General features: G+C 30.9%; 3 protein-coding genes across 4 annotated transcripts; 1 reads left to right on the forward strand and 2 right to left on the reverse strand.

Moving 5' to 3' along the window:
- Positions 1-372: 372 nt before the first annotated feature.
- On the reverse strand, positions 373-6,431 carry Caf1-55 (chromatin assembly factor 1 p55 subunit). 2 transcript variants are annotated; one of them, XM_089705620.1, is made up of 10 exons: positions 6,273-6,431; positions 5,954-6,131; positions 5,738-5,853; positions 5,055-5,259; positions 4,838-4,912; positions 4,317-4,499; positions 3,343-3,460; positions 3,007-3,137; positions 2,296-2,473; positions 373-1,647 (listed from the first exon to the last, which is right to left on the reverse strand). In XM_089705620.1, the coding sequence occupies exons 1-10, from the start codon at positions 6,292-6,294 to the stop codon at positions 1,555-1,557; spliced, it is 1,299 nt and encodes a 432-aa protein (XP_089561746.1). In that variant the 5' UTR covers positions 6,295-6,431; the 3' UTR covers positions 373-1,554. The 2 variants fall into 2 exon arrangements, with proteins under 2 accessions (XP_089561746.1, XP_089561745.1); XM_089705619.1 differs by having other exon boundaries at positions 4,311-4,499.
- A 1,171-nt stretch (positions 6,432-7,602) lies between these two features.
- Positions 7,603-9,538, forward strand: LOC149481181 (uncharacterized). The gene is made up of 2 exons (XM_089705905.1): positions 7,603-7,742; positions 7,829-9,538. Exons 1-2 carry the CDS (start codon positions 7,631-7,633, stop codon positions 8,410-8,412), a joined length of 696 nt encoding a protein of 231 aa, XP_089562031.1. The 5' UTR covers positions 7,603-7,630; the 3' UTR covers positions 8,413-9,538.
- A 1,627-nt stretch (positions 9,539-11,165) lies between these two features.
- Positions 11,166-13,130, reverse strand: LOC149481182 (transcription factor A, mitochondrial-like). Its single transcript, XM_089705973.1, has 5 exons — positions 12,949-13,130; positions 12,564-12,777; positions 12,253-12,411; positions 11,839-12,035; positions 11,166-11,614 (listed from the first exon to the last, which is right to left on the reverse strand). Exons 1-5 carry the CDS (start codon positions 13,020-13,022, stop codon positions 11,506-11,508), a joined length of 753 nt encoding a protein of 250 aa, XP_089562099.1. The 5' UTR covers positions 13,023-13,130; the 3' UTR covers positions 11,166-11,505.
- Positions 13,131-13,161: the final 31 nt, after the last annotated feature.

Raw genomic sequence — 13,161 nt, forward strand, 5'->3', positions numbered from 1 at the left:
CGATTTTATGTTAATTTTAGATTCGCGTGTCCTGGTGAACTCATATTTACTTTCTTTTGTACAATGTTTTTATAATTGTCCTTCCCCAATGAATTTCTAATTATGAATATGATTATAGCTGTTGTAGGCTGTAGCTACATATTTTCTGTCGTCTTGTGTAATGCCGTTATTTTAAAATGGATAATGTACGGCATAAGTCATAACGTAACTACGTGAAGATATTGATAAATCCAATAACATATCCATGGATGGATATCATTTGAAACAAATGTATAATTATGCATTTATAATTATTAATTTATTAATCAAAACAAAGTAAAGCAAAGTATGAGTCCAGAGGAGAAGGAAATTAGACAATAAAACAACAAAAAATATTATCATCGTAATTTTATTTCGTATAATTATTAGCAGAACCTAAAATTATATTCAATTACTGCATTAACATTAAAAAGAATCGGTCAGTCGCGTCACCTGTACAGATGTGACGGTATCGGTTAATAACATGGTGTGACTTACAATAACTTAATAAATTAAAATGGAATCTTCAACTATGACTGTATGCTGAACCCTTAGACACATTAGTTACCTTAAAAATTCTACTTATCCAATAAAATGTTAAATGATCGCCCAATTAACGCCGTAACTTAATTTGTGAACATTTATGTAACATAATGCACTTCTTCACTTGCAAGAAAAAACCGAACTTAAACGAGATTCTAAAAAACAAAGAACGGGTGAATTGATATCAATTTAAAAAATTCCCGATATATCCTCAAGTAAGGTCCCATCCCGTAGACGTTTCTTAGAAATAAATTAGTCGAGAGATCATTTTATTTATTTAAAATTCATTAGTATGATAAGCTTTGAAATTACTGTGATAAGATATCTAAATTACAACTGATTTCACATGTTGCTAACAACAACATAAGAATCTATATTTCAACCTATGGTTAGACGGTAAATTATAAAGGTTACAAAGAAAAGGAACAAAAATGTTGAAAAAATAACATGCTCTATTTAATAAAAATAAATCGATATTCTTAGATAAAAGGTTGCAAGGACAGCTTATGTTTATTATTATTGCCCACACTTTCACAAACCTTATAAAAATTGAAAACTACATCACTTCAGAAATAATGTTCACAAAAATATTATTATATAGATTAAATATGGTTTACGAAATGGTTAGTATTTTCTAACTTCTAAATTACACAATGGAATCCAACTTAAGGATATTAAAATACTGAATTTTACGTAGAAAACAAAATCATAATATCAATACCAGCATGCATTTAAAATGCAAGTATAAAAAAAACCGGCCGAATTGATAACCTCCTTTTTTGAAGTCGGTTAAAAATACTTTGTGCTCGAACGCGATATGAAAACCAGACGCCACGATTTCAATGAATACATTCTGAATGCACAACAGTTTTATAATTTAAAATTTTACATTTATTTATACAATAATTTCTTGACCAATTGTCACCGAACGAGTTTGAATGTAAATTTTACAGTTTGTAAGAAATGTAGACATCATTATGGGCACAGATTTAGTTAGCCGTGGTTCACATTGACACCAGACTCGAGTTCTGAAGCCGGTGTCTCAGGTTCTTCATCGTTGTAAATGTTCTCAGCCATTTGCCACACCTGATGGAAAAAAATACATTTAAAAAATAATAAAGCTTTTTTTTAATATTTGAATAAAATATAAATTGATGAGTAGACTCAAAACTTGTGATATCAGAATAGAACATCACAACAGATACAGAGTTTTGCATTCAAAGAGATGAACACCTTCATTCACCACAAGCTACCTATATGTATAAAATTTAATTTTATATCTTGGTGGTATTAACATCATGCCTATATTTAACATACACAAAAAATCCTACAAAGTAACATTACTTTACAGAAATCAGAAAAATAAAAATGTTGTGTGGTTTTATGAAACCACGGTAAAAGTGAAACTTATCGTAAACAAAATTATCGTATTTGTACGATAATTATCGTACGGCACAGAATATATAATAGTAGCTAAACGCTACGTACGTTTCGACCGTCACGCGACATGCGCTACACAGACCAAAAAGTTTGAGACGATGTAATATAATAATAATATGTAGTTTAAAAAAACTAAAAACACGCTTTTTATAGAAAACCGAACTAAAAAATTAGTGTATTGTCATCTGGCCGTTTAAAGTGGGTCAAAATCGCGCCCAAAGAAGTCGGTTACAAACAAACATACAGGTGAAGCTAATATAAAGCGTGTAAAAAGTTTCACTTTAAAATACTGACCTGCATAATATTATCCTCCGAGACAGAACAAATGACCCACGGCTCGTTGGGGTTCCAGGAGAAGTCTGATATCTTGGCTGTATGACCTCCGTGGATGAACAGCAGCTCCGGTGGACCATCCTCTGCATCTTCAGCTGTTTGTTCCTCGCCAATCTTGGATAAGTCCCACACATGCAGTCTGAAAAAAATATTTAAATTTATACATGGTTTATTTTGTCAAAAAATTGTCAAAAATCTCCTGAATTTATGCAACATGGTTTATTTTGTCAAAAATTTTTCAAAAATCTATTAATATGTTTGTTATTTAATGGAAACTGTAACTTTTAAAACTCAATGGTAACTGATGTTCCTCTTTCATTTACAATTAATTCACAAAAGTGAGATGAAACATTAATTGGTTAAGAAAATGAAGCAAAATCTACAATCAATAAATGGTATTTAGAAAAAAGTTTTGTAAGGGGGAAAAATTTAACATATATAAACATAAAATTCATGTCATGTCAACTTTTTTCGGAAAATAAAGGCTTTATTATTATACATATAAGGGCTGATTTTTCAATGCTTGGATAAAACTTATCCGTCCAATAAAGTATTACACGATAATATTAAAATGTCACGTAAATTGTCAAATACGGGCAATTAGAATACGTTTTTTCTCCAGGCATTGAAAAATCGGCCCTAAGGGTAATAATTAACAAATTAAAACTCTACCTTCTATCAGTTCCACTGCTCGCGAGAATAGTCTCGTTATGCGGAGACCATTGCACTTGGAATATTTCATCTTTGTGCGATTCAAACGAGTGCAGTTTTAATTTCAAATTACGAAGATCCCACAATGCAACCTAAAAGTAAATATTATTATAAATTATTAAAAAAACATGACATAAACTCATAACTGTGATAACATTATAAATAACACAATACAGTTTAAATAAACTCTAGTTATATATGAAAGATTTCTCAATGAAACCTTATTTAAATTAAAGCTAATGTAAAAAGAGTACATATAATTTTAAAAATGTTCCTAGAATAATTAAGAAAACTTACCGTCTTATCGGCACTGCCAGTAGCTAATATAAACTCGGAGTATGGGTTAAAGCTGAGGCAGTTCACTTCAGCCGTGTGGGCATCCACTGTGTGCGATGGTTTCGATGTATTGTTACACCTGTAAATATGTTACATGAAAAAATTGCTTTCTGGTTTAAAAAATAAATTCGATTTAATTAAGATCTAAATAAACTGAACTATCCTTTATTTTTTCAATGTTTTTAATTCATTGCTGAATACATTTAAATTCGTATTAAGTTATTATTACAATGTATTTTAGGGTTTCTGTTACACTTAACATTTCAAATAACATTTTTGCGACATAATATTTGTAAATACCATTTTTTATTGGATTTAAAAATACTGCTTTAATTTTATCAAATACATTTTTATTCACAATAATTTTTGTATTGAGCTACATTTAACTACATAAGTAGTACTAGAAATTTTTTAAAACTTATACATTTACCTATAATATATTATCTCTATATCTACATATAGAGATAGATATAGATACAATCTCTGTATAGCATTGGTAACATAAAAGTTGTAACTCAAAAATCAATGAATGGACTAAACATTTTTTTTTTCTTAGATCATTAATTGCTAATTGGACGTCTCCACTTAGATTGGGATAACAAAGGATTAAACTAAGTCTACCTAAGTAGAACCGAGCAAACAGCTAATTTAAATCTATACTAATATTATAAAGCTGAAGAGTTTGTTTGTTTGTTTGAACGCGCTAATCTCGGGAACTACGGGTCCGATTTGAAAAATTGTTTTGGTGTTAGATAGCCCATTTATCGAGGAAGGTTATAGGCATTGGTCCTAGCGTGATGATATAGGGTATCAACACGCTAGGACCAACAGGAGTGGAGCCACGGGGGTGAAACCGCGCGGAGCAGCTAGTAATAAATAAATACATGTCAAATAAATACCTATACTAAAAGAAAACAAAATCAACTGACACTAACCGTGTGTCCCATATCATCAGTTTCTGGTCGTCAGCGACGGAACCAAAGAGGGACTCGTGCAGTAAGTGCCACGCTACATCCTCGACTACCGCAGTGTGGCCCGTGAATACCGACTTGGCTTCTATCACCCGCCCCTCCTTGGGGGTCGCGTTTATGTCCCAGAGACAGATTGTGTGGTCGTCACTGATGATAATGTTTTTAGATTATATTATTATAATATAAAGCATAATAAATAACACTTGTAAAAAATAATCTAACTTTTTCTAACTGATTGTTGATAGGTGAACTAAATATGAAGCTAATATAAGGGTAAATGTTTATTTTTTTTACATTTCTAAAGCATTTGAATGCTACAGGACTAAAATATCAAATTTAATGTGAGGGTGTTAGATATTGATTACAGTAAATACATGATAACATAAAATTAAGAAAACAATGTAACTATAATATTATGCTGACTTGTTTAGTAGACATGAATTTAATGAAATTATGTCAAAAAAGACAAAATATACTAAACTCACCTAGCAGATAGAAGATATCCATTCAAATTAGGATTCCATGAGAGTCCATATCCTTCTTTTTGGTGACCTCGCAATCTATTAAATAAAAATTCAATTATTATCATATGAACATTTTAATTCATAGTAAATCAAGTTCATTGAAAATTAAAACAGAAACAACACAGAAGGAAGAAATAAGTAACACAAACATTTTTAGGTACATTAAAAAGAATCATACCTGAGATCTGGGTGACACTCCCCTGAGGGTTCGGGCTTTGAGGGATGTTTAGTATAATCAAACACAAGAACATCTGAGGAAGGAGTCTTGGTGGCTATTACACAAGGATTCTGTGGCATATAGCGAGCTCTGTTCACTTCACCTTCATGGTTTATTTTAATTTCAATGTCAATTTTACCAGACACTGAGCCGAAACCACCAAATTCTGAAAGACAAGTTGATTGAAATAATGTAATATTTATGTTATACTAGCTTTCCGCCCCCGGCTTTGCCCGCGTTTTCAAAGAAAAACCCGCATAGTTCCCGTTCCCATGGGATTTCCGGGATGAAACCTATCCTATATGTTAATCCAAGTTACCCTCTATATGTGTGCTAAATTTCATTGTAATTGGTTCAGTAGTATTTGCGTGAAAGAGTAACAAACATCCATACATCCATACTTACAAACTTTCGCCTTTATAATAGTAGTAGGACTATTAATTTGTTATTTACAAATTTTTTTTTTTTAATTTAACTGATTTTGGAAGACAATGAATTTGAACATAAAGGATATGCAGTTGACAATATTAAAATATAGTGCTGGATGCTAATGATAATGTAATAAATACTTTATTACTATACATTCATGTTACATGCACACTAGAGATACCTTGTATATGTTGATGAATAACATAAATACATACCACCCTTGTCATTGTCATAATGACTGGCATCGAATTGAGCATCTTCATTTGGAAGCTGTACACTAGCAATTAGTAAGTGATTTTGTTCATCTGATGTGTGTGTACCCAAAATTAATCTAAAAACAATAAAATAATTGCATCAAAGGTCTGCAAACAAAATGACCTGTACTGTACAGCATTGAGTAGCAGTAAACGAACAAGTTTTAGATTAATTACCTGTGTACAGAATAGTCCTTGCCTTCAGGTCGAGTCACATCTGGAAGCCACTGGGCAGTAAGTGAGGGCCATTCAAGAGCGTGTGTCATGACCAAGTCGTATAGAAACGGTGTATTCTTTTTCCATATTTTATATTCTTCGTTAATAACCCTTTCTTCTACTGCATCATCAAATGTTTCTAGAACGATAAATTAAACCAATAGAGCATATTCATTAACTGCTAATAACCAAAAAAATCAAAGCCATCGCTTGTCAGGATAGTGCCTTTGGAAATATTCAATATAAACATGCTGTAAGTTATTTGTTATGAATGATTTACCTCCATCGCCTTTGTCACCCATGTTTAAAACTAAAAGCGAACTTTAAGTTCGCCGATTTATAATAATATTAAATACAAAAAACCGACCGGGCCTCGAAAGGCGCCAAACAATAATCCTCTTTGGCGTTATTAGCGGGTGGACAACACACAAACTTCCGGTTGTGCATGGCTCTTTATTTTTATTAACTCTTTAAAAAAATTTGAATTAAATGATCTATAGTAAAATTATTTTGTAATATTTTAAAAATGGTAAAGCGTGTATTAAAATTGTTTAATAAAATATTTATAAAAAATTGTCTGGATATTTATTTTTTAAGGTTGGTTTCCATTATATGTGCCGAAAGATAATGTCACTAAAAATTGTATTCTAAATTGATATTTTAAAAAATGCTATGATCCCATAATATTGAATTCGTATTATTTTCATTATAACCAATATCATTTTGTAATCCATCACAAATATATATATAGACTACAGGCCCGTGTTGAAAAAATTATGGGTCATTTGACCCACCACCTGACCTATCTAGAATGATATAAGAGCATAAAATAATAAGATTCAGCACTATGACGTCACTTGTAAGCCGTCCACCTGAGTGCAGATGAGAATTCGAAGGTTCAGGTAGAGATTTTCTCCCCTTGTCTCCATGATTTTTGTACGGCGTTGCGGAATAATGGCTTAAAAGCAGTATAGAAATAGTATGACACAAATGCCGTACAAAAATGGTGGTCCACAAAGTCGGAATTTATTTTTATTTTTCGACAGTTGCCGGGGTAAATTTGGTCATTTGATTTTGTACAGCATCTGTGTCATACTACTTCTATACTACTTTTAATCAATTATTCCGCAACGCCGTACAAAAATCATGGAGACAAGGGGAGAAAATCTCTACCTGAACCTTCGAATTCTCATCTGCACTCAGGTGGACAGCTTACAAGTGACGTCATAGTGCTGAATCTTATTATTTTATGCTCTTATATCATTCTAGATAGGTCAGGTGGTGGGTCAAATGACCCATAATTTTTTCAACACGGGCCTGTAGTCTAATAGCGATATTAATCCTGTTATACAGGCTGTATTATTTATCCTGGGTCGAGTCGCACGATGGTGTAGCGAGTGGCAAAATAATTTGATGATTGATTGAGATAATGTTAATTATCAAATAAGTATTCTTAAATATATAATTATTATAATAATTTAAATTCACCAAGAACAAAACTTTATGGATGAGATTTAGTGTGGATTTAGTATAAAGTGTTAATTAACCATTATAGAATATTATTTATGGTTAACAGTCACAAGTCAAACGTGACATTAACTGCTGATCTGTCAAAAACTGTCAAATTAAATTGCTAATATGGCTGATGCAGCGCTAGCACGTCGCGAAGCACGTAGAAGAAAAATATTAGAAAATTCTCATAATAGACTTCAACGTATATCCGGAAAAGCCAACGATGATAGCTGCCGAGGTACATATTTCAACTTCTTTCATATACGGTCTTGTTAAATGTTAATTATACACTGATATCATAAACATGCTTTGTTGTTATTGCAGAATCACCTGTTCATTCTTCAACGCCAGATTATCAGGATATAAATCCTTCAGAGTGCAGCAGTAAAGCTTCATTATGTAACGGAGTAATAAGTTCTTCTATACAAACTGAAGAATCCGTTCTCCCAACAACAGAAGAAGTTCCAACAATTCAAGAAGAGGTAATCAATGACTTGGCATCTTTATTGCCACCTAAATTTCCGACAATTTCAACTGCAAACACTGATTCTCCACCGAAAACGTCATTGATTGATAAACTCGTTGCTAACAAGTATGACATAGTAATTTTGTCTTTGTTTATTCAGATTCTCTACAATTTTTCACTTTTAACAATTGAAAGTACTTATTTCTTTCTGCCCCTTATTACCTACGCGGGCACGAAGATATATTTGTTTCCAATACCAGCTAATTCCAATTTTGAAAATGTATTAATGCTTCTTAAAGGGCTTTCAACACAAAGAGTTCAAAAATTACTAAGTGTAACACAAATTGTTAGTGCAATTGGCCTTGATGCCTGTATTTTTGTCTTCACTACAATTTGTGTGCAAACTCTATGTATTTTTGTGAAGCAGAACTTTATTACATAGAACCGGTTTTTGTTTTTACATACACAAAGAAAATTGACTGTTTTGACTGAGCAGTTCATTGGACTAGTAAGCTAGGGTTTTGGGAATGTATGTTTTTATGCTTGTGCCTTTAATGTAAGTGATATAATGTGACATGTGTGCGTTTTAGTCACATATTGCCATCTTAGTTTAAATTTTTGTAAGTTTGTACATAATATACAAAACAAATAAAATTATTTGTAATATATAAAATAGTTGAATTACTGCCTTGTCTTCTTCTTACAAAGACAATCTCCACATTGCAAATTAATGAAGGAATCCAATATTTTTCTATTTGTAGATATCCACAACGACATTGGGTTGTGTGTACAAGTTTTCATGTATATATAATATAACATTGCATTTACTATAAGAATAATGATTTAGTAATCCAAGTTATTTTTGTACTTTGTTACATTAGCAAATTGTTACTAAATAGTTTATTACTTACATTATTATACATAGTCGGTTTAATATCTTTGTAATGTTATTCATATTAGTAAATGTTCTTTGCAAGTGTTGAAGTCATGAAAATAGTTAATCTTTAATTTAAAAAAATTGCATTTAACTTGTGTAGAATTTTTTGTTACTAACAAATACTATGGCAGTCTGTGACTGAACAATTTCGATTGTATATTTTAGGAATTGGTCTATAATAAAAGAGTGCTTTTTCAGTTGCTCAAATTTGTCATTAATCATTCTTTAAAAAAATATTTTTAGTACATATTTATTGCAATGAAATAAAATTTCCTACAAATGGCAAACTGAGGGCCATTTTTTATGTATAACTGACAATTTCTTATGAACTATTTGTTTTATAGTGCATATTTATTTTATCTTCTTTTTAAATTGATGATTTAAAATACTAAAATATACATTTAATTTGTGATTTTGTTTTATAAAATATATGATATGAATATTAATTTGGCATGTGAAACTTGATTAATTATCATAATTCAACCAACACAATGATAGTCTCAAATCTATAATTTATAATACAATATTTTATGCCTCAATATTAATATAACTTCATTTAAATTAACCAAAGATGAAGCCAATAACACAAAATATACTATCTATATATTTTATTTGTATGTAATAACTAATATGTATTAAAAAAATAACCACCTATAGTTTGTTTGTATTTTTCTTTATTTAAACAACTTATAATAAGCAATAATTAAATTAGTCTGTTTAAAATGTAACAAAAACATAGTTAACGTTTTTTATGGAATGAAAAAATTTGGATTAAATTGATTTTCATGTTTCTTCCTGTTTTATTTCTATATCCTGGACGATAGACATCTGAAACTGTGATTGATAAATATATGGTTAGTTTATGTTACAAATAATGAAATGTTATGATTCCTTGTTTAATTTACATATAGTTTTACATACAAGACTAGCTTTCCGCCCGCGTTTTCAGAGAAAACCCCGCATAGTTCCCGTTCCCGTGGGATTTCCGGGATAAAACAAGTTACCCTCTATATGTGTGCTTAATTTCATTGTAATTGGTTCAGTAGTATTTGCGTGAAAGAGTAACAAACACAAACTTTCGCATTTATAATATTAGTAGGATAGTAGGATTTAAATACAATAAGTGGTATCATTAATAAGCAGACTTTTTATAATTAAAAAAGAAAAAATATATATACCAGTGAGACAGCTTACAGTGGCGTAGCGTAGTGGGGGCGCAGGGGGCGGCCCGCCCCGGGCGGCACTTTTCACAGTAAATATTAAAATATATTTTGTAAATATTTGAACCATTTCATATTTTTAACGCAACTATAAATTCGGACCGATTGAAAACAGCTCGGAATTTTTCATTACTTATTCTGTGACGAATTCGGGGAAACCCCTTTCATTGAATGATATTTTATAGCGAATGGCAATATTACTTAATAGTATTATCCTAGTTCTAATTAAAAATTGATTTTCGTTTTATATTCAATTCACTAATTATTTAATCATGTCAATTGTCGAGGTGAACCCCAATTTTAAGTAGGTACTATTTTCTACTTAAAATTAGGGTTCACCTCGACGATCGACATGATTAAATAATACCTATGTACTTGTTATATCAATGGTTGAAATAAGAATTTTTGTATTAATAAACGTGATTGTAAATCAAATAAACTTTTTTATTTAAAACTAGCGGTCCGCCCCGGCTTCGCCCGTGGTACATATTTATGTTTTCTCTACATAAGAACCATCCTGGTACTTCAAGGAATATAATAAAAAAAGAATTATCGAAATCGGTCCACCCGTTCTCGAGTTATGCGCTTACCAACACATTTTGCGATTCATTTTTATATTATAGATCTAACCTGTATTATGCAAAATAATGATGACTATTCTTGCCGAAAAGTTCTCTAGAATTAATGTATATAATGTATAGTATACATTAAATTAAAATACCTAATTAAGAGGGCGGCAAAATTGTCTTCCGCCCCGGGCAGCCGATACCCACGCTACGCCACTGACAGCTTATATGCAAACTTTTTATTAACATTGTTGTACCTGCTTTGTATGATATGAATGTAATACAACTATAAAAAAGATTTTTACTATGCAAGAAAATGAATTAATGAACTATTTTGATTGTATGATGAAACTATAATACAACTAGTATTATATATAAAGACAGGTAAAATAAATAATAATGTCTATGCAAAATAAACACAAAGTTTGTGATTTATTCACAGCTAAAAAATAAGGATAAATAAAACAAAATGTGTACACAAATCTTATAATGAGCACTTAATGACATGATTTACATTGCAACTAAGTCATAAACTAAAACTAAAATTTAAAGAAGCTCTTAACTTTATTCATAAAGTTCTTACTTTTCTCTTTCTCAATAGACACTTTCGCCTCAGTCTGATCTTCAATTTTATTGGCACCCGTGCTCTGACATTCTTCTGACCTCATATTTGTAATACTGTTTTTAGATTCAGTGTTTGTGGATTCTACTTTTTCACTTATAATAATATTTTTGGAAGGTTGTACTTTATCACTGCATATATCATGACTATCTTTGACTGGATCAGTTAAATGGTCAGAGCACCCGAGTTCCTATTCGTCTTTTGCAGCCTTCACTTTCTTCTTTGGGGTGGATTTCTGACGTACCAAGTCTGAACGGCCAATTGAAATCATTTTCAATTCCCATGCCTCTAGATCTTTCCTGTAATCAATAATTTTACACATGAAAACATAAGAATAAAGTATTCATTATTACAATATTTAACTATTATTATGATGAAATTAATTGTTAGGGCAATACCAACTCACAACACTCAAGTAAAATGTATACTGGTGTTGCCAGTATGCCAATATTTACGGCAGGAGATTTTATAATTTGCTGGATTCCCTTATACAGAAATACCTAACTACATATCTTATACATACCTATACTTGGCCATTAGGTCTGCAGCTTGTTTTTCAAACTTATTTCTTTCAGATTCTGTTAATTTAACCCAATCTGCTTTGACTTTTTGTTGGTGAGTTTTAAAGTCCCTTGATTCAGATGATTTGTCATTTCTTGATATCATGTACAAAATATAGGATGACATTGGTTTCTTCGGCCGACCTAACTCTTTATGTTCCTGAAATTAAAGAAAGACACATATTATAAGACAAATAGGTAAAAAAAGTCATCTATCAAGCAAAGTTTACTCATATAAATATTTCATTAAATCATGAAAATTAAAATTTTTAAATGGAAAAAAGCTAACAAAAGGCTTATAGATGATGCTTAAAATAATTATCCTAAATTCTATAAAGTATATATTTGACAAGATGCAAGAAGGCAACAATACTAACTTGTTTCAGTTTCCTCTTTTCCTTTGCTAGAGCCATTACTTCTTTCATTTTTCTTATGTCTTCTTTTTGTTCCTCTGTGAGAGATGCCTGATACAACTCCTTTATTTTTTTGTAGTCTTCTAAATCTTTTTCATATTCTTTTGTCATTTGTGACTTAGTCTAGAAAGAAAAACATTGGTAATATAAAATTCAAAGTGAATTTCACTAAAAGCTTTAGAGAAACAGCAAAGTGATTTGTTTATTGAATTATGAACCTGAATAATGTTATAATTATTGTAAATAATATTATATGGTTCCATTACATCACTTACTTCACTATCCAATTGTTGCCAATGTTTTGAAGTCCAAGAAATAGCTTCCTTTGATGATATGCTTGGATTCTTAGCTAATAGTGCAGGCCGCATCTGAGCCATGAACTTGAAGAATGGAGTAAGAGGTCGCTTAGGTTTTTCGATACCTAGCCTTTCTTCCGCTGACTTCTTGGTTGAATAATCGCATGTTTGGATCGAATATAACCAACTCGACCTATTTTAAAATATATAAATATGTCAGTACTGTATCCAGATGTACAATTGAATTATAAAGGCATTATAATTATTCACTATAGTTATTCATCCACTATATTAAAATTGCGTGTGCTATAAATTAAGAACAATACAACATAAACAAAGTAAACCATCATAACCTCAATCTTACCTGCCCTGCAGAATATTCCGATAACCTCCTATAATATTATTACTTAATCGACAAATATATGTTAAACACGCCATTTTCTATATTACTAAAGCACAGAAGTTATCATTTACATATACAAATCAAGTAAAAATTAAACGACGCCGTAGGAAAGTAAACTCGCTTTCATTATCAATACTCGAATGTCAAAACACAAAAGTCAAAACTCAAAACTGT

The sequence above is a fragment of the Colias philodice genome, chromosome 17, assembly GCF_061535455.1.
Source record: "Colias philodice isolate Cphi_HAF_F1 chromosome 17, ilColPhil1 Martin Lab GWU primary, whole genome shotgun sequence".
In the NCBI taxonomy this organism is placed as follows: Eukaryota; Metazoa; Arthropoda; class Insecta; order Lepidoptera; family Pieridae; genus Colias; species Colias philodice.